The sequence below is a fragment of the Cryptococcus neoformans genome, chromosome 1 (genome assembly GCF_000091045.1).
Source record: "Cryptococcus neoformans var. neoformans JEC21 chromosome 1, complete sequence".
NCBI lineage: Eukaryota > Fungi > Basidiomycota > Tremellomycetes > Tremellales > Cryptococcaceae > Cryptococcus > Cryptococcus deneoformans.
In genome coordinates, this window is record NC_006670.1 from 1,390,442 (window position 1) to 1,410,024 (window position 19,583).

At 47.4% G+C, this 19,583-nt stretch overlaps 5 protein-coding genes across 5 annotated transcripts; 4 read left to right on the forward strand and 1 right to left on the reverse strand.

Annotated features, from left to right (window-relative positions):
- The first annotated feature begins 210 nt into the window (after positions 1–210).
- CNA05260 (conserved hypothetical protein) lies at positions 211–2,357 on the forward strand. Its single transcript, XM_024656300.1, has 9 exons — positions 211–427; positions 486–598; positions 669–712; positions 778–983; positions 1,037–1,309; positions 1,369–1,501; positions 1,560–1,714; positions 1,769–1,906; positions 1,967–2,357. The coding sequence occupies exons 1-9, from the start codon at positions 278–280 to the stop codon at positions 2,093–2,095; spliced, it is 1,341 nt and encodes a 446-aa protein (XP_024512061.1). The 5' UTR covers positions 211–277; the 3' UTR covers positions 2,096–2,357.
- A 198-nt stretch (positions 2,358–2,555) lies between these two features.
- On the forward strand, positions 2,556–4,327 carry CNA05270 (conserved hypothetical protein). The gene is made up of 6 exons (XM_024656301.1): positions 2,556–2,657; positions 2,707–2,836; positions 2,876–2,961; positions 3,015–3,119; positions 3,172–3,458; positions 3,518–4,327. The coding sequence occupies exons 1-5, from the start codon at positions 2,614–2,616 to the stop codon at positions 3,455–3,457; spliced, it is 651 nt and encodes a 216-aa protein (XP_024511931.1). The 5' UTR covers positions 2,556–2,613; the 3' UTR covers position 3,458; positions 3,518–4,327.
- On the reverse strand, positions 3,529–5,413 carry CNA05280 (expressed protein). The gene is made up of 4 exons (XM_566836.2): positions 4,508–5,413; positions 4,393–4,465; positions 4,261–4,347; positions 3,529–4,210 (listed from the first exon to the last, which is right to left on the reverse strand). The coding sequence occupies exons 1-4, from the start codon at positions 5,344–5,346 to the stop codon at positions 3,578–3,580; spliced, it is 1,632 nt and encodes a 543-aa protein (XP_566836.1). The 5' UTR covers positions 5,347–5,413; the 3' UTR covers positions 3,529–3,577.
- A 1,076-nt stretch (positions 5,414–6,489) lies between these two features.
- CNA05290 (IDN3-B, putative) lies at positions 6,490–14,151 on the forward strand. Its single transcript, XM_024656302.1, has 22 exons — positions 6,490–6,748; positions 6,805–7,003; positions 7,061–8,184; positions 8,242–8,813; positions 8,863–8,959; positions 9,008–9,333; positions 9,381–9,481; positions 9,540–10,077; positions 10,131–10,235; positions 10,273–10,475; positions 10,523–10,715; positions 10,770–10,916; positions 10,968–11,105; positions 11,160–11,288; positions 11,342–11,554; positions 11,605–11,989; positions 12,040–12,376; positions 12,431–12,566; positions 12,623–12,922; positions 12,975–13,282; positions 13,332–13,479; positions 13,551–14,151. Exons 1-22 carry the CDS (start codon positions 6,586–6,588, stop codon positions 13,602–13,604), a joined length of 5,916 nt encoding a protein of 1,971 aa, XP_024511932.1. The 5' UTR covers positions 6,490–6,585; the 3' UTR covers positions 13,605–14,151.
- A 485-nt stretch (positions 14,152–14,636) lies between these two features.
- Positions 14,637–19,565, forward strand: CNA05300 (chitin synthase 6, putative). The gene is made up of 12 exons (XM_566840.2): positions 14,637–14,966; positions 15,021–15,802; positions 15,842–16,194; positions 16,245–16,585; positions 16,624–16,978; positions 17,029–17,371; positions 17,426–17,899; positions 17,964–18,053; positions 18,114–18,253; positions 18,315–18,406; positions 18,462–19,206; positions 19,268–19,565. Exons 2-12 carry the CDS (start codon positions 15,032–15,034, stop codon positions 19,377–19,379), a joined length of 3,816 nt encoding a protein of 1,271 aa, XP_566840.1. The 5' UTR covers positions 14,637–14,966; positions 15,021–15,031; the 3' UTR covers positions 19,380–19,565.
- The last annotated feature ends 18 nt before the right edge of the window (positions 19,566–19,583 follow it).

A 19,583-nucleotide genomic window follows, 5' to 3' on the forward strand; every position in this document is an offset into this window, starting at 1 on the left:
TTTACTTGTTGCTGGCCTAGTCGTCTTATCTACGGTACTTTGATTCTCAATGTGACGCTTTCATTCTCACATATTACTAAGCTCCTGCAGTCATTTCCTGCCGAAAGCACGCCGAACGTGTACCGCAGTACGTATGTACTCATATTTATGCATCTGGTTATTTGATCATATCCGAAGGCGACTTGGCAGACAGCAATAATTATCTAGGCCAGAGGTGAAGTTCAGTCCACGCGCGAAATCAGTTGACGGACGGAACCCACCATATTAGTAAGCAGCAATGACCATTATCCCACAGCAAAAGCGAGTGAAGATCGGTGTGATTGGCGCTGGTCCAGGAGGATTATCTGTTGCCATCAACCTCCTTAAGCTGCCTTTCATCGATCTTAATATCTATGACCAAGCCACCGAATTGAGAGAAGTTGGGGCTGTGAGTAGCGATTAATTAGAACACTAGCGTTTGTCTCGGAAACTGACGCCGAAGTCAGGGTATCAGCATCAATCAAAACACCTGGAGACATCTTCGTCTCCTTGGAGCTGCTGATACTATCGAGCAGTCCACAGTCAGGGGCGATGGAAGCAAAATTGACATAGAGCAGCGGTGTGTAATCTTGCCTAGAGGAGCACATAATAGGAAGAAGATTCAAGAGCTGAAGACTTTCCTGCTATAGTAACGGACGAACAGGAGAACTATTGCTCAGAAAATATCAAAGCGGTAGGTGAACAAATCCACACTTGAATCGCGCAGTTCTGACATATATATTTTATTTGCTACCAAAGTCAACCCTGACGCCCCCGCACGTTCTCGTATTGAGAGATACAAACTCCAACATGCACTTCTCGGACAAATACCTGAAGATTTCATTAAGCTCTCCAAAAAGCTCAAGACGGTCGTGGAATCAGACGACGGTGTTACAATCACATTTAAAGATGGCACAGCTGCTGGACCTTTCGATCTCCTCATTGGTGCCGATGGTATCCGATCTGTAAGTGTTGCTGAAACAACAGCCTGTGATATGCTGACTCCAAATTATCCCAGGTGGTCCGCCAATATGCCTACCCAGAACATAGGCTCTCTTACACCGGCAAAGTAGCCTATCGCACCCTTATTCCCCAATCGAAAGTAGCCCATATCGCTAATATCCCTCATGCCGCTACCTTTTGGCACACTGCCAACAGCCACGTCTATACTGACCCCTTGGACAACGGTCTCTTTGAAATCGCTACGAGAGCGATCGAGAGTGAGGAGCATGGGAATAAAGTCAGCTGGGGACAGAAGGTCAGCAGGGATAGGGTGATTCATCACTACAAGGTCAGTAGGATGCGACAAGCCGGATGGGTCTAGCGCTTACGTATTTTCACACCTTTTAGGATTACTGCGAGACTATTCGACAGATCGTTGAAGCACCGGATGAATGGCTTGAATTTGCTATGTTTGGCGGGCCTAGACTTGACTCTGTCATCCACAATGGTCGTATCGCTCTTATAGGAGATGCTTCTCATCGTACGTTTTCACGCTAATATCCCTGCTCCACCGCTCATATTGACCCTTTCGCCCTCAGCTTTATCTGGTGCGTTTGGCTCTGGAGCGGCCTTTGCTTTCGAAGATGCCTATGTCTTGGCGCAAGCCCTTGTGTACACACATGCACGAAATGAAAACATTTCAGAGGCATTGAGGTTGTATGATGAGGTGAGATCTCCGCATTACAAGAACCTTGTAAGTCTTTTCAATTCTCTCGCGTGGTACAATAGCTTACTTGCATGCTCGTAGTATGCCATCCTCACCGGGTTTGCAGCCACTGCAAGAGAAGTTCAAACCACTTATGGCATGGAGGACGAAGACCAGTTTGTCCGAGAAACCGTTAGACGCAACTGGTCTGCCCACCATGATTGGATCTACTCCTATGATGTCCATCCACTTCTCCTTACTTTCATTGTACAAATGCTGATGTGATATCGTCCTGTGCAGGTGACAAAGGTGTGGCATCAGCGGGTTGTCGACGAGGACGCGAAGAAGGGAGTGGCGCAGCTGAAGATTGGTGACGAACTAGGGACCAACATCGTTGTGGATGCTCATTCAATTACGATGGCGGTATAGAGAAGGCCAGGAAAGATTATATTTCTGTTGTTTCGGACAGTTATCATTTCCGTTTTGCGTTCATGATGTATCCGCTACTCCCTATTCGTCCAATATCAGACCACCACCTCGGATTTGAATCACAATCCTATACGTTGTATGGCTATTCCTATACGCAGCTCAATATTTTGTTGGTTCGCCCCCACCACCGATCTCAGAGCCCCTTATTTTGTGGCACGCCATCCAACTCTCCTCAGGAGAAGATTCGAGCTGCAGCAGCAAATCATGTAATTATAGGTGAATTCATTAGCAATCAGGCAAAAATCACTACCGTTCGTATCTTAACATGATGGTTCTGTTCCCACGCAAACCGAAAACGCGATGCCATCATTAGACGTGCCTTCGGTAAAAGCCTGTTTGCTAGCCGGAGAACTAATGAGCCTGCAGCACTCTTTTACCAGATACTTATTTGTCTCATTCCTTTCATATTTCCATTTCGAGCACCAGAGACTAGAGTATCGAATCATTGATCATTCACTATGGCCCAGGCTTCTGGTGACGATAATGCTTGGGAAGAGCGGTGGTGTGTTTCATTGGTATTGCTCCTTCCATCGAGTGCTGACCATTGGCAGGGCTCAAGGAAGGACAGCATTCGACCAATCCGCCGCCCATCCAGTTTTCGTTAAGTTCCTAAAGTCAGATATTGCAAGGGAGTTAGGTGTACCGAAGAGCGGGAAAGCGCTGGTTCCGGGATGTGGTAGGGTAAGCCAATAAAGCCTCGTAGTAACTAACGATTCGTAGGGCTACGACGTCCACCTCCTTGCCAGTACAGGTCTCGATGCTATAGGCTTGGATCTTGCCCCTACTGGAGTTGAAGCTGCAAGACGGTAAGTAATAGAGGGTCTCACGACAGTGCAAACACTCAAGCAGAGATACATAGTTGGATAGGTTCACAGCCTAGTACATCTGGCAAGGCTGATATATTGGTTCAAGACTTTTTCACGTACGACCCATTAGAGAAGTTCGACCTTATCTATGATTATACGTAAGATCTCTGTCTTTCCTGGCCATTAAATCATTTAATCACGCCCTGTTAGCTTCCTGTGTGCCCTTCCGCCATCCCTCCGACAGGAATGGGCCCGCCAAACAACTCACCTTGCCAACATTGCTGCCGACACAAACCCTATACTCATTACCCTTATGTACCCCCTTCCACCATCTGCCAAATCTGGTGGGCCGCCCTTTGCACTCTCGGAGGAAATCTACCAGGAGCTACTGAAGGAACAGGGATGGAAGATGGTTTGGAGTGAAGATATTGAAGAGCCGACGAGGATGGTTGGAGCGCCGGGTGGAGAGAAGCTGGCAGTGTGGAAAAGGATTTAGTGTAAGTTGATCATGGCGCCGGTAGAACTATCAACGGCGACTTGACTCAAAGAGTATAAGATCATATACAGCCGAAATTCATCGAACCAGGTGTTCATCTTTATGCACAACTAACTTTTATCATTTGGCAATCTCCAAAAACTCTGTCCCTCCTCGGTACACATCTCCTATCTCCCAGCGTAACTTTTCTTGTCCGACAGCCGTCCCAAACCCATTAATGACCTCCCCCAAAATCCTCAGTTCTTCTTCCGGCCCTAATCCCAAACCGCCTTCCTCCTCTTCTGCACCCGCTGCTAAGTGAAACCCCATCATCGACGCATCAAACATCCCTATCTGATCCCTAAACCCCATAATGGTCCGCCTCGTATTCTCCAAGGCTCTCACCAGGCTACTTATTGTCCTTATGGTCTCTTGCGTTACCATCAAATCCCTTTTCATTATTTCCCCTCTACTCAGAGGGCCTCCGACCAGTGCGCGTTTCCCACGACTAACAGCCTCTCCTAGGGCACCCCGGCTCCAAGCTGGGGCCTCATCAAGCTCCATCTGGTGATCGCGCTGGAGGGATTGTAATTTGAGCCATACTTCCCTTCCTAGGGCGGATGCACGGGTGGCATGGATGGTAGACTGAGAAGTGAGAGAGTGAAGGGTATCGAGGGTGGAAGTAATGCGATGTAGGAGGTGGTGTAGGGTTTTGGAGAGCTGTGATGGCGATGGGGGATGGGCGGAGGAGAGAGAGAGGAGTAGACGGGAAAACTGGAAGGGGAGATAAATGAATGACTGGTGGATAATAAGACGATACTTACCTCCCATTGAATCCAGCTAAACTTGTCGACGCTAGTAGAGTCGATGAATGAAAGTTGATCCATCAAGTCACGCGAGTAGTCACCCAGCTATGCATGTTCAGCAGTCATTCTTCGTTGGTTGAGACAACACACCTTTATGACCTGCTCGCCAACCCCCATATCCTGCTGCGTCCCATACGTCATCATCGCTCCTATCTGCCATATCCTGTGATTCAATCAGCTCATCCTAAGGCAGAATCAAACTCACCTGACGGGATCCAGAGGATCAATAACATGCTCTTCTCCCAACAGTTTCACGCTATCAAATATATTCCTGGCCCATTTAACTCTTTTCGTCAGTCCTTGAGCCACTAGGCCTATATCAATCTCCTCTTTTGGCTGAGGGGTGAGCCATTTCCAAAACGGACTGGCCATCGCTCCGATATTGTCAGGAGCTTCCTGAGTGGTGGTTGAGGAGTGGGAAGTAGTGAAGAGGGAGTGGGCGCAGAAAAGGCCAGTTAGGGTACACGAAGGTGTGGCAAGTGCACGTGCGGAGAAATCCATGACATCCTTGCTTAAGTCCCCAAGCCCCCGTATATCAAAAAATGAAGACTTAAAAACATAGCTCATTATACGGGAGAGGAGACTTGTAATCCAGCCCGGAAAACGGGGTATAATCACATACCCAGCTAGGGTGGCGAGGGCAACGAGTATGAGAACGTTGATCAAGTGTGCGAAGAAGGGGAAGCATATCATTTGGATAGGGTAAAGCATTAGACGGACAGGTGTGAGAATGTAGGAGAGGGAAGTGCCAAAGGCCGCAGCATTACGTTCGGGTGCGCGAGGGGCTAGCCGACTCCGTCGGGGGGTGACTGGTCGAGCATCTACCCGTCGGCGGGGTCCTTGTCGCCGAGGTTGTCTTGAAGAATAGACAGAAACATTGGAATTTGCTGAGTAGCCGGCTCGCACCGGCGTTGACGGCATATTCAATCCCCGAGAGGCCAAGTGAGGAGGAGAATCAGAGTCGGAAGATTCCCAGTCATCCTCCGGATGGTTCTGCCCATGCTGAGCTAGGCGAGTGTAGGGGTATTCACCTGGTAATGCCATGCTTGGAGAAGTTAGTCGACATGGATGGATCAATTAGCTTCGAGGCGTTGTCAAAGAAAATCATTGAAATGTCCAACATAAAACGTCAGAGTGGTTTAATTAGCTGTACGTGCGTGCAATAAATAATACCTGAAGATGGACGAATGTGGGGCGGTCGCCCCCCGGCGGTCGTTGTAGCCGATACTTAAGTAAGTTCGTTCCTAGATGAATACAAAAGTTATTAATTAATTAATTATTTGCTCTTTGTCCCATTATTTAACTACTATGTACTGAGAGTGATGAGCAGAATAAGTCTCAAGAATTCAGTTAATAGGGCCCAAGCTCAAAACTACTTCATCCAAGTCTGGTAGCATACACCAGATCACTCTTTGAGATATACGCCAGAAAAAAAAAAAGAATTGAATAGAGTAGCAGAGAGATTCAATCAAATGACAACAAGTGCAATGACAATATTCTATTTAATGATTTCATGTTGGATGGTTGTTGATACATCGAAGGTGGCCTTTGTCACAATCGGCAGAAGTGAGAAGAGTGGGAGAAGATGCCCAAAGGCGAGTGGTATGAGGAATACATTCTGGCTAATAGTATTGCGAAGGAATATCCTGGATATAACGAAAAGAATGCGTAATGTCGCAAGGCTACTATCAAGAAACTGGCTATATGAATGTCCTTCCGGACGTGCCAGCAGCTAACGAAACCAAGCGGATTATTTTTTCTGTGCACTATTTGAAGGGAACAACCTCGCGAGGGAAGTGTAGTTCCAGATTAACGAAGTGCAGTCACTGTAAGGAGAAAAGAGAAAGAGAAAAGAAAGATAGAAAATTTCGGGTCCTCGCTGCTGGGTCAGGGAGTCATACATTACGTAATTTACAGGAACAAGTGGGACGGCAGGCGGCCCTTGTTTTTTTTTTTTTACGAAGAAGTAAATAAGAAAGATGAGAGAAGTAACTAATTTAAAGAAGAAGAACAATAATTAATTGATACGTTGTTGAAGAAGAAATCGGTAATTATAAGCGGGAACCGCCGTGGTGGGCAGCTTCTTCCTCACTTGTAATTAAATAACGTACTGAATCAACAGGTTCCGCGATAATCCGTTTCGGTTGACGCGACTGGGTCTGTGCATGCATGCAGTGACAGTTGTATGAGGATTGAGGATGGAAGAACATTAGCAAGTAGCATCCCGCAGTCTCCGCTGTTCTTTTCCAACCTCATTTCTTCCTTGTGGCTTCTCAAAAGAAGATGCCTCAACAACATCCGCTCGTTCAGGTTGACCAAGCAGACTATGGTCACAGCTACCGATCTCCTGCAAGCCAAGGTCAGACGAACCAAAGCGGAAGGCATCAAGACCCATCTAGTATTTTGAGCGTGTATCCTTTCATGACCTATGCGCCTACCGCTCGGGGTATGTGGGTTCATATATTACTCTTTACAATCAAAAGCTGACGCGTCGGTATTTAGTGGCTCAGCACCTTTCTCCTCATCATGCTTTCCCTCAAAGCGCTCCTCCGTCAAGGGAAATATATCCTCAGTATGCCCAAGCATTTGACAGGGTGGAACAGCCTCAGACAGCGGAAGACTGGGCTATGAAGCAATCAACAGACATGCAGATACAGCAACTGCTAGAAAGACAACGAGGAGTGTATGACTATGCCCAAGGGTAAGCTTCATGGAAGGAAATACAGAGGAAATACTGATTGGGATATGATTTTACAAGGCCTCCTCCCGCCCCTCAGCATCCTCGATACTACTCAGGGCCGCCTACACCAGTCTCAGATCATCAATCACAACCTCATATAGCTCCTGCTAGCTACTCGAATACTCCATCGATGTCGTATAATTTCCTTCCAGCCTATATGCCCCCGTCAACCCCTACCACATCGACCCACAATGGCTGCTGCGTCGGGAACTCGACATCTACCTCCCCTGTTACGCCCGGCCTCATGGCCAATAGTATGACTGTTCATAATGATAAACAGTTTTTTGAGCGCTTCGTGGATAACACGTTGTCAAGAAGCATGGAACAGCAGCTTGCGCAGCCTGTAGCGCATCCTCAAGCCTATGCTCAGCCTCAACCGCGATATCATTCCCCGTCATCTATGGTCCCTCAATTTCATCCTCAACCTGTCCCACACCCACATCCTCATCCACACCCACAGCCACACTCACGCTCCCAAATCCATTCCCTACTCCAGACACAAGCACAGCCTTTCCCTCAACAGCAATATTCTTTCTCTTCCCAACCGAGTGTACAACAACAACAGCAATTCAACGAATCTGTTACTCTCCCACTAGTTCGTGGTATGTCTCCCGCAAAACGTCCCTCTATTCCTTCTACGGCTATGCGTTCTCCTCACCCGACTTCATCCATAGCTTCCACGCCAACAGCTGATCGCATCATGTCCTCTCCTGCCCTCTCATCTTCACCCGACCCACTGGGCCTTCCAGGACCATCCCCGTCAAAAAAACCACGAGGGAAGAAGGAGATATCTCCTATATGGGCCCAGTCTAACAATCATCCTGCCGACGGTGTAATAGGTATGAGGTCGTTGAGTATGGCAGAGAGGAGTATGAGCGTTAGCTCAGGCCTTAGCTCTGGTGAGGAAAAAAAAGATAAAATTACGTTAAAGATTCCGATGCATCTCGCGACTCCTCAGCAGCCCCGAAAGTCCGACCGGGAGGAGGAAGAAGAGGAAGAAGATAAGCTGGATTGGGGCGATGAACTTGGGAAAGACGAACAGGGTGATTGGACAATGGAGAGATGCTCGAGTCCCAGCGGCAATAGAGGTGTCGATATGCAAGTGCAGATGAGTGGAAGGACCGGAGAAAGAGATATGCGTAGTATGTGCCGTCATTGTGTCATTTTCTAAGATCGTGCTGACCGCGACCTCAAAACAGCTGCTTGGCAGAAGCTTCATACGTTACTTGAAGATATATCAGAGGAGTCAGACTCTTTTCCAGCCAATCCCACTTTTCGGGACCTTGAATTGGCGAATGCCAAATACTTTGCCCATATCTCGAAGGAAGGGACACACGCCCTTCTCTCCACCGAGACTATGGCAAAAATTATACGATATATCATACGTGTCCAGTCGACAAAGAAGCGACAGAAGAGCGGATCTGAGACTGATGGCGAAGCGCGAGGATGGGATTTAACAGCTGTCAATGGGCTTTTGAGACATTTGGAGAAATGCATACGGGATGCGGAAGGAACATCTGCTTTTCCTGATGACCGAAAGGCGATCAATGTAGATGAAAAATTCAAGAAAAAGAAGGGAAAGTCCAAGACTGGAAGTGTTTCACCCCTGAAACCTGTGAATGCGTTCAAAAATGAGGGACAGGACCTTGAAGAAGAGATACCCCATACCCGCATGGCGCAGTGCGAAGAAACTCTGTTGAGATTACGCAGAGGCGTTGCCGCTGCAGAATGTTGCTTTGTTCTGCTGGACTCTGAAGGGTTGTCTAAACAGGTAAGTGACACAAGCTGGGTTCAAAGATAATAGGGTTGACATAATACAGGTGTACTCTGAGGATCTGTTATCAACATGTGTGCAGATGATCAAAGAACAACTTGCGCAAGTCGTTGTCCCCGTTCTGCAAGGCATGGCTGGCGAAAGTATGTGCTGTGTGTTGTCGGCGTTATCTTCACTGATGTTTCTCGCAGAGATCGCTTCATCGACGCTAGCTCATGTGGTCCAAGAAGAATTGGCAAATTCCAAGAAGGGGAAGCTGTCGATGCCTTTATCATCTTATTTTCACAACGTCACGATTTCAGCCATCGCCCAGTCCATCTGCTCCACCTTACCCCGCTTGACTTCCATGATTAGCAGAGAGAACTTTGCTTTCTCGGAATCTCTCATCATCCAAATTGTCTATCTCGCAAAAGAACCACTGTTTATCGTGGATCCAGGAGCGAAGAAGAAGCATGAAAGAGAAGGAATGGCAATCGTGAAAACTTTGAGGATGGAGGCCTTGAGCCTGCTAAGAGGAGTAAGTTTGCATTACTCGAGGTAGTAAATACACTCATTCTACGTTAGGCGTTCGCGAGATATGATGCGCAACGGCAATGGATCATTGAAGAAGTCCTGAGTTCACTTGTTGGAATACCAGGACAAAGCCACGACCAAACGCATTTCCAGTGAGTCGCTTACCTTCACATATAATTGCGGCTTCCGTAGACGCTCATCAAAACTCAGACTGGCAAATGGCAAATCCATTCATGCTCTCAGTGCCCTCTTGCTCCAGCTCGTTCAAGCTTCAGCATATGGTGCTATGACCAAAATACGCAAGATACACTCTTCAGCTGCGGATATGGAAGTTTTGGACAGGCCCGCTGAGGAAAAAAAGGACGTGGAAGAGGAAGAGGCTCGAATCTGTGCAGAAACCGTAGAGTCTGCTGTTCGCTCCGCCACGATGATAGCTAGCTACGTCTTATCAAAAGCAACGACCACTAAAGCTACCAAAACCTCTCATGATGCCGACTACAAGACGATTCTTGGTCTCTTCATGAACGATCTTCTCACTGTCCTATATCGTCCCGAGTGGCCAGCGGCTTCCCTATATTTGAGCGTCTTTTCTAGGATCATGGTTAGTTCTTTAGACGATTCAAAGACCGGGACAGAAGCTACTGCCTCCAAGACTGTTGCGTTGGACTATTTGGCAGATATCGCTGCGAAGCTGAAATCGCTAGGTATGGAGATGACAGGTGTGACTAGAGTGGCTGCTCTCGATGAGGTGAGTAAATGCACGTTTTACTCGAGATGCGTTTGTGGTAACAGTGTGTGTAGGTGATTTCTGAAGCCAGCATTGATGACCTGAAGAAACTCATCGAAGCCCAAGCTTCCATTCGTACATTCCTCAACTCTGCAGCACATGATGACAATTCCTTCACTGTAAGTGAAATTTTGCGGTATTAAAGCTGACAAACAGTGTTCCCTGGATATGGCTTCTGTCATCTGGGCTCAGGAGCTCCAAAATGGTATCAAAAAGGCTGGATCAATCGTCGAGAAGCTCGCGGCAGAGAAAGATGATGAAGCGCAAGAGATGGGCCAGAAACTACTGTCTATTGGTATGATGCTTAAAACAACTCTCCGGAATGTTTGGATGACGGATGATAAGCTTTTCGAAGTCAAGTGAGTACAGTATGTAGCTCTGTCCCGTGGTGACTGACTAGGACCAGCGATCCCAAGCAAGCAGAACAAGCAGTCCAAGCTTCTATCTCTGTATCTCGAGGTAGATCATTACAGAGCGCTATTGACCCCATCATCCACGCATTACTTACAGCACTGGGCAACCCAATCATTGCTATCCGTACCAAGGCTCTGAGAGGTGTCGGAAGTATCGTTATGGTGGATCCAGATGTACTTCGGCTGGTGAGTAAGCGCGAAGAGACCTCGTTGAAAAACTCTTGACCTGTGGTTATGTAGCGCCAGTTTCGCCTTGCTCTGGAGGAAAGACTGTCCGACGTGTCACCAGGTGTGAGAGATGCAGCCGTGGAGCTTGTTGGCAAGTATCTTGTTCAGAAACCCGAGCTTGCTACGCAGTATTACCCACAGATTGCTCTACGCGTTATGGTAAGTGAAAACTGGCGGCTGGAGATCAAAAGGTTGACAAGAAACATGAAGGATACTGGTTTAAGCGTACGAAAGAGAGTTATCAAGATCCTGAAAGGCATTTTTGCTACGATGGAAGAAAAAAAGATGCAAATCGACATCTGCTGCAAGATGATTGCTTTAACGGATGACCGTGATCCAGGAATTAAGGTAGGGCAAACCTTAGTTTTCAAGCATCAGACCCCTTTTCTGACAATAGTACAGGATCTCTCAACCAAGACACTGACTGAGATAATTTTTTCAGATGAAGGAGGTGATTCAGCGACGCTCTTAGTTGACATCCTAAGCGATTATAGAGGATCGTACGCCGTTCTCGAGAAGGCCATGGACGAGGTACGGGACCCTAACCCATTTCATTCCTATCAGCTGATCACGCCTATTTCTAGGTACTCAAGGAGTGCGAAAATGTCGGCCAGAAATACCGTTTCGGCAAGATAATTGACGACCTTGTTGCCCGATTGATTGACGCCACGGAGCAAATCGAATTTGACTCTCTAAGCCACATTAAAGCAATTTGGCTCATAGCTGGCAGCGACCCCTCACAGGTTGACACCCAAAAAGCCAGCGTTCTGTTGACCTATCTCAGACCGCCTGCCAACGTAGGTTCTCTTCAGATACTATCAAACATTCTTATACTGATCCTCGCCAGGCCGATGATCAAGCGACGAATGAGCTTCTTCTCCGCATTTTCCAAAGGTGTATCCCTCGAATGCCTCGTACAGCTTCGACTTTTGCCCTGGATCTCACCAAGTCCCTTATGCCAATGATTAGCAAGCCATCGGGCGGTTTTCAGGCTTTGCGAGAAACCATTGGTTGTTTCTGTGCCGTGACAAATTATCTGACCAAGGATTGGATGAAAGTGATCACGGTACTCAGAGCATGCGAGGCTAAGATCAGGCCAGTCTGGCGACAGATCAAAGATTTTTCAAATGAAAAGGTACCGGCGCTGAATCAAGCATCTGCAATGATGCTGTATATCACGGCCCTTATTGCTGAAGGTTGCAACTTGGACATAGTTGCTAAGGACGACCTTGGTGAGTAGACTGCTGTATGCCTGACGGGTAATCGACTTATGACGCCATAGCTGTCGATAGAGAATTGCGCAAGATCACTCCCCAGCCTATTTCAGAGTACTTCTCCCAGATCTATCTCGACTTTGCTCGCATGTACTCCGCTCAATCTGCCCCCACCATTTGTCTAGGCGCCCTTTTTCGTTCTTACCCTTCTCTCCTTCAACGGCCAGAGATTGTCCAATGGATGCAGGACACGTTCGCTTCAGGCGATATGGATGCCCGCGCGAGACTTTTGAGTGTTATTCATGAGTTTTTAGCGTCGGAAGTCAGGAAGAGGGTCGAAGGTGTGGATACAAAAAAGGATGTGAGCTTGCTTATCGGAAATGCCAAGGAGTTGCAAGATTCAGAGTACGTCTAACCTAAAGTAAAGGAGGCATCTGATGTTGACAAACATACATGTAGCTATTCTACGACTATCGTGCAAAACAACATCGAGCATATATTTGAATGTGCCAGATCTCAACATATCCCTGCACAGAATGCTGCTCTAGATGTGCTCACATTTGTCGTCAATCAAGGGCTCTACTCGCCTGTTCACGTGGGTAATCCTCGAACTGGCTGAATTCCTCCCTTCATGGCTAATAATCAATACAGACTGTCCCTATCCTTGTCACGTTGGAGACCGCCGAAGATCCAGTTGTATCTGAACGAGCTCTCGCTCTGCATAACACACTTCACGCCAAACATGCGAGCCTTATCCATGTCTTGTTCATGGATTCGGCCAAAGCGTCTTACCAATATCAGCGTAATATCTCTGCAGAGCCCTCTGGACATCGTAATGGTGTCGCTTTGCTATCAAAGTGGTATGTCATGTTGCACGAGAAGAGGAGCTGGAGGCACGATTTTTTGAAGGCTCTATGTAGGGCGTTCGATGGGGATTTGGAGGATCACATGGTAAGTTTCAGCGGATCTTTCAGCCCATCAAACTAACTGACACCTATACAAGGACATCGGCCTGGTTTTGTATCTTGCCGAAAACCTGGCAACTTTGGATTATAAGCTACAAGAAGAACCCATGACTGTCGTTCAAGCCCTTAACAGAGTTGTGTCCACTTGTTCTCACCTCGCCGCACTCATGGAAGAAGCAGCCTTGGAGGGTGAGTCGACTGAGTCACTTGAGGGAAAGAAGGTGCCCTTGGGAAAATTAAGCGGGGAAAGTATCGACGCGAGCAGACTGGCGGAAGCGAGCATCGTGGTCGGGTTGGCATTGCTGGTGAAAAATCATCTAGTTGCATTATACCATTTACCTGAAGAGTGAGTTCATATGTTATTTTGATCACTGTCTTTGCTTAACCCTTATCAGCAAATGCGCGAGTCATATACCAGGCAAAAAGTCTACGATCGGAGACAAGCCAGCTCAGAGAAGAGGGATGCAAGTGCTGGAACTGAGTAGGATGCCGTTGGCCAGGGGTGTCGTCAGTATAGGAGACTTCAAAGAGCAACAGGTCGCGGTAAGTTTCCCAACACCGTTCAATACATCCAGAGCCCTGTATAGAGAGCTGACGGACTCGACGCGTCTTAGTTTTCACGGCTATTGCAAGAGGATGGAACCTTGTCTGAAAAGGAAGAATTGTAGGAAAAAAAGATTATTCACATGTTGCTATCTGCATTGTTCTGTCAATGGGTTCCTGGGTTGGGTTATGTACATTGTACGCATATAATATTCGCTGGGAAGATATAATAGTAGTATACATTCCTGTCGGGACTGAGTATTACCTGCTTAGTACGTAGGTGTATATAGCTAGATTATTATGCGTAATCAGCACCTCCGCAAACCGTCTCCCATTTAATTATGCTGCTGATGGAGGAAAGTCATCATACGCCACGACGCCTTACTGCTTCTTGTTGACAAATTGTTGTTGGATTTCTTTCACCGTTTCTTCCCAAAGCGCCCCCCCTTTCCAGTAATCAGTTCTTGAGGTTTGACGATTCTCTCGAAGACGAAAGTGGCTTTTGGGTTATGCTCATCACTCTGCCTACCAGTTCACGCTCGAGGAGATGAGCAGGAGTGATATGTGGGCTACTGCTGATCATCCATCATTAGTGTTCATGTATGGTCCACTTTTTCAGCACCGGAGAATTTAGAGTTTAGTTTTGCATAGGTGTATGCATTTATCTTTCTGTGTGACTGTGGATTGATATTTTATATCTCCTGGTAGCTTTTCCACACCCTGTCCATTGTATCGGTATTTGGTGAGTTCGAACTTCTGACTTCTAGGCATGCAGTACGTAGAGGAGGCCAACGACGTTGTGTTAAGTAGTAGTCAGTCTAACAAATGATGACGTATTCATTCGTATGCCATCGGTCCCCGATGCACCCGCCGATGCACCCGATCGATGCTTCAGGTGAGAGATCTCCGGACTCTTCATTATCCGGTGGAGGTGAAACAGCCTTGCCGCCTTTGTTGTTCTTTTTTCCTGGGAACGGGTCATTTTTACAGACAAAAAGCGGTACATAAGGCACAGCATATGATGTAACTCACAGGTGAATTGTATAGCCATGGAGCATGAAAGCCGTCGGCCAAGGGTACGTGTAAAGGGCGGGTATGGCTATAGCCCAGTGACAGGGGAGAACGAGTAGGGAAAGCAATACGCGTACGTGTTTCTGGGATTTTTCACGATGTGTTTTGTTGATCGAGGGACGGGGATTGTGTGAAACGAGGCGAAGATAATTTACTTTGGCTTCAAGGGTCTCATGCTTCAAGGAGAAAGGAATAAACTGCATCGGATGTGAGCTTATATCAACATCTCACACGAAAAGGCAAACAAACCAAGATCCGTCCTGCCCTCGGCGCTACAAGGACATCACCCTACTGACACCTCCCCTTGGCGCACGGACCTCGCGCCTCTGTCGACGAGCAGCTTGGGGGCTTTTGGACCCTCTTCCGCCTCATTTCCTAATTTTGACTTGGATATTTTGTGCAGTCGACGCCAACGGGTAGGTCTCTGCGAGGGATACAGCGGGAAGAACGCTCTCACAGCCAAGCCGCAGACACCGCCACCATGCCGCCAACCAGCTCAGAAGCACCATCTCATCGCTTCTCTCATCTCGACCAGAGATCAGCTGCAGACACTCAAGAAAGCTCTCCTGTTGACGGTAATCATGATCCGCGCAGACAATCAACCAGTTTCGACCGGCCAAACCCATACGCTCAGCGGGACCTATGTGCTGTTCCAAATCAGTCGCAATTCACAAACCTTCGTCATCAGCCATACTTGCAGCAAGACCGATCAGGCTCCTTTGAGGAACCACTCTATGAAACCCCACGGCCAGGCCGCAACGTAGGCTACGAAGATGCTGAACCGTATGGGTACGAACAGCACGACGGTACGATATGGTCCGAGCGCCCATCGTATTCCGCTCCTTATGATAGCGACATCAAAGCACCTCTGGACCCTGCCCCTTACACACCCGACCTGGAAGCAGACGGAATGGCCCTCAAGGAGAAAAAGGTGCATGCAACGGAAGTCATGGCGACGACAAATGCTCGACGATGGTGGATCAGAATCACATGGATGTTGACCTGGTGGATCCCTTCGTTCTTGCTGGTTCATCTTGGAAGGATGAAGCGAGCGGATGTGAGGATGGCCTGGAGAGAGAAACTGGCAATCTTCATGATGATCTGTTTGTCCTGCGCGGTTGTCTTGTTCTACATCATCTTTTTCGGGAAGCTGCTCTGTCCGGATAGCGACAAAGCTTGGAATGAGACGGAACTGGCAACGCATCAAGGTGACGATGATTACTATGCTGCTATTGCCGGAAAAGTCTACGACGTAAGTTCCAAACAGGCTGATGACGAGCTAATATTCTAGTTCACAAATTTTTACAAAGCTCAACACTCTGACTTGTCCTCATATACAACTTCATCTGCTCTTATGCTCGAATTCGCTGGTCAAGATCTGACCAACTACTTTCCCATGCCGATGACTGTTGCATGTCCCAATCTCGTCACTTCTACCGACCTTACACTGATGTACTCCAACTTTACACCCATCGTCCAGTACGCAGTGCATACGTCGGGCCCGTTGCAGACAGATCAGGACACTAAGCTAAACGATATCAACTGGTACACTGACACCCTGAATCCCGCTCTGGAAGAGTACTACAAGGGATACTATGTTTTTGACAAGTCTTCTATAGCATCTGGCGCTGATTCGGACAGCAAGTGAGTCCAGGCTTTCGAGTTGACTGCTTCATCTGGCTGATTAAAGATAGATATTGGGCCATTTACAATAATAAAGTCTATGATTTGAGCAACTACATCTATACCGTATCATACTACTCGTCGTCATCCGGGACCGATCTTCCCAACTATTCTTTCCTCAACTCTGATATTTCTGATTTGTTTCAGACATCTGCCGGGCAAGATATCACAAAGGATATGGACGAAAAGCTTTCTGCTTTAACGGCCGAAGATGCAGCAAACCAGATGACCTGTTTGAACAATGCGTTCTACCTCGGAGAGTTGGACTTCAGAAAGACGCCCAAGTGTACTGTTCAGAATTATCTGCTGTTAGCGTTCAGTATCATTCTCATCGCTACCATCGCTTCCAAATGTGAGTCACGTTATGAGAATCTTGGGCTGATCCCATAGTCCTTGCGGCTTTGCAACTCGGATCCAAACGTCAGCCTGAACTGCTCGATAAATTTGTCATTTGCCAAGTACCTTGCTATACTGAAGGTGAAGAATCACTCAAGCGCACAATCGACTCTCTTGCGGCTCTCAATTATGACGACAAGCGCAAGCTCATCTTTATCATTTGTGATGGAAACATTGTCGGTAGCGGGAATAACCGACCGACACCTAGGATCGTGCTTGATCTGCTGGGTGTAGACGATAAGCTTGAGGCGGAACCTTTATTATTCAAAAGTATCGGTGAAGGAAGTAAACAGTTGAACTATGGCAAAGTGTATTCCGGGCTATACGAGTTTGAAGGGCACGTCGTTCCGTGAGTCTCTCTTCCGGATCTTGTCTGCTATCAAACTGAAACAATATCAGGTATATTGTTGTTGTTAAAGTCGGCAAACCTAGTGAAATTTCCAAGCCCGGTAACAGAGGAAAACGTGATTCCCAAGTTTTATTGATGCAATATCTCAACCGAGTCCATTTCGACGCCCCCATGACGCCGCTTGAGTTGGAGATTTACCACCAGATGCGCAATGTCATAGGTATAGATCCAGCGTTCTACGAGTATATTTTCCAGGTCGACGCCGATACGAGTGTGGCTCCCGATTCGCTCAACAGGCTTATTGCTTGTACGGCAGACGATCAACAAATTATCGGTATCTGCGGTGAAACAAAGCTTGCCAATGAGAATGAGAGCTTGACTACTATGATTCAGGTGAGCTTAAGTGTCTGATTAACGTGGAAGTTGGGTTGACGTAGTGATGATCAGGTCTATGAATACTACATCTCCCACCACCTTACGAAAGCTTTTGAGTCCCTTTTCGGCAGCGTCACTTGTCTTCCTGGCTGTTTTTCAGTTTACCGCATCCGTACAGCAGAAGGTGGTCGGCCAGTGATCATCTCCTCAGTCGTCATTGATGAATACGCCGAGCCCAATGTCGATACGCTGCATAAAAAGAACCTTTTCTCACTGGGTGAAGATCGATACCTAACGACGTTGATGATGAAAAACTTCCCCACTTTCAAGATGAAGTTTACACCTGACGCTATCGCATACACGGTAGCTCCCTCGAAATGGTCGGTACTACTTTCGCAAAGACGAAGATGGATCAACTCCACGATCCATAACCTTGTAGAACTGTTGTTCTTGCCAGAGATGTGTGGATTTTGTCTCTTCTCGATGAGATGGGTCGTTTTCCTGGATTTACTTGGTACGATCATCCTGCCGGCCACGTGTGGTTATGTGAGTAACTGCCCTACTCTCCCTGTCATCGCTGCATTTCCAGAGGCTCACAAGTAGTTTGCAGCTTATCTATCTTGTCATTGTCGTATCTACGGGTAAGGCGGCGATTCCAGTTATATCGCTGGCAATGATTGGAGCAACCTACGGTCTTCAAGTGAGTTCATGTCATATATCTATATACCTTACCATCGGGAACGGCTAACACATCTATCAGGCATTGATTTTTATCCTGAAACGTGAATTTATGCTTATTGGCTGGATGCTCGTCTATATTCTCGCTTTCCCTGTTTGGTCCGTGTTTTTACCCATCTATTCATTCTGGTCGATGGATGACTTCAGTTGGGGCAATACTCGGTACGAGTCGTTTTACGTCATTCATCACATGGAGCACTGGAGCTAATAATGCTTCGTATAGTAAAGTGATTGGCGAAGGCAACCAGAAGACCGTCGTCATTGACGATGACGAACCGTTCAACGAAGGGATGATTCCTTATCGGACCTTCAAAGGTAATCTCTGCTATTGCTATACCTTTGGATGCGCTAACCACACATGCACTACCAGAGTACGAATGGAATGCTTGGGAAGCAGCATCACTTCACTCCGAGTCTCCAGTTCCTTCCGAAAAGTCTCAACGTACGACTCAAACAGGTCAATCCTATCGGCCACATCTCCACCCTAATCGCTCACGTTCTTTCCGTTCATCGGCCTCAGAATTGCCACCTGGGGCTGATTACTGGCGAGACTCTTCCCCGCTTGGAATGGGTCATGAATCAGGAAGATTACATCAGGTATCGAGCGACCCAAGCATGAGGGGTGATAAATCATTCAGCAAAGGAAGGAAGCCAAAAGTGGAGAGGGTGCAGAGCATGGCAGGCATGTCGATGTGGGGTTCTGGCTCAGTGTACGACCCATTCAAGCAGGCCATGGGCGGCCCAGGTTTCCTCCATCCAATGATGACCGGTAACTCGCTCGCTTCACAAGCGACCTTCTACCCACCTCAAACTCAGTATCCAATGTCAATGTACGGATCTCCCATGATGATGACCATGGGCTTGCCTATGATGGGACTGCAACATACTGGTAATGCCAGCATAGCCGGAGGGGTAGCTGGACCGAGGGGTACTATGATGGCTATGGGGATGGGTGACCAGAGTCGTATGAGTTCATTCAGCATGGGCGGGCCTATGGCGGAAAGCGGTGCCGGTAGGCTGGCCGGACTGAGTATCAACGAGGAGAAGGAAGTGCAAGATGAGGAGGTTTTGGATAAGTTGAAAGCTTGGTTAAGCAAACAGGATCTCATGAGCGTGTAAGTCAATTACTGTATCAATCATTGGCGTATCGGTGATTGATAGAACTTGGCGAAACAGGACGAAGAGGCAGACCAGAGAAGCCATATACACACTCTTCCCCAATGCCGGTCTTCAAAGCCGGGCAGGATGGCTGAACGAACAGATTGATAGGATCTTGCGCGAATCATGATTCCTTCCTCATCACGGATTTTTGACACATTTGGTGGTTCAGACGTAATTTATGTATTGTAAAAACGTAGTTTACCGCATTTTAGAAAAGCATAGCAACTATTGTTCAAGACGTGACAACCTCATATGAAAAGGACTTTTTTTGCCTCATCTTTTTAACTTCTCATGTATTTAAATTTGGTTCAAATCCCACCAAATTTAGATC

Excerpts from the sequence above, each read along its gene's own strand:
- CNA05290 (XM_024656302.1), top strand. The coding sequence starts at position 6,586 with ATGCCTCAACAACATCCGCTCGTTCAGGTTGACCAAGCAGACTATGGT. Across the intron at positions 9,482-9,539 it reads CACGACCAAACGCATTTCCA|ACTGGCAAATGGCAAATCCA; the intron begins GTGAGTCGCTTA and ends ATCAAAACTCAG. Across the intron at positions 10,476-10,522 it reads GATAAGCTTTTCGAAGTCAA|CGATCCCAAGCAAGCAGAAC; the intron begins GTGAGTACAGTA and ends GACTAGGACCAG.
- CNA05270 (XM_024656301.1), top strand. The coding sequence starts at position 2,614 with ATGGCCCAGGCTTCTGGTGACGATAATGCTTGGGAAGAGCGGTG. Across the intron at positions 2,837-2,875 it reads TGGTTCCGGGATGTGGTAGG|GGCTACGACGTCCACCTCCT; the intron begins GTAAGCCAATAA and ends AACGATTCGTAG. Across the intron at positions 2,962-3,014 it reads GGAGTTGAAGCTGCAAGACG|TTGGATAGGTTCACAGCCTA; the intron begins GTAAGTAATAGA and ends AGAGATACATAG.
- CNA05260 (XM_024656300.1), top strand. The coding sequence starts at position 278 with ATGACCATTATCCCACAGCAAAAGCGAGTGAAGATCGGTGTGATTGGC. Across the intron at positions 428-485 it reads AATTGAGAGAAGTTGGGGCT|GGTATCAGCATCAATCAAAA; the intron begins GTGAGTAGCGAT and ends CGCCGAAGTCAG. Across the intron at positions 1,502-1,559 it reads TATAGGAGATGCTTCTCATC|CTTTATCTGGTGCGTTTGGC; the intron begins GTACGTTTTCAC and ends TTTCGCCCTCAG.
- CNA05300 (XM_566840.2), top strand. The coding sequence starts at position 15,032 with ATGCCGCCAACCAGCTCAGAAGCACCATCTCATCGCTTCTCTCATCTC. Across the intron at positions 17,372-17,425 it reads GCTTGACTACTATGATTCAG|GTCTATGAATACTACATCTC; the intron begins GTGAGCTTAAGT and ends AGTGATGATCAG. Across the intron at positions 19,207-19,267 it reads AAACAGGATCTCATGAGCGT|GACGAAGAGGCAGACCAGAG; the intron begins GTAAGTCAATTA and ends TTGGCGAAACAG.
- CNA05280 (XM_566836.2), bottom strand. The coding sequence starts at position 5,346 with ATGGCATTACCAGGTGAATACCCCTACACTCGCCTAGCTCAGCATGGG. Across the intron at positions 4,348-4,392 it reads TTGGCGAGCAGGTCATAAAG|CTGGGTGACTACTCGCGTGA; the intron begins GTGTGTTGTCTC and ends GAACATGCATAG. Across the intron at positions 4,211-4,260 it reads TTAGCTGGATTCAATGGGAG|TTTTCCCGTCTACTCCTCTC; the intron begins GTAAGTATCGTC and ends CTCCCCTTCCAG.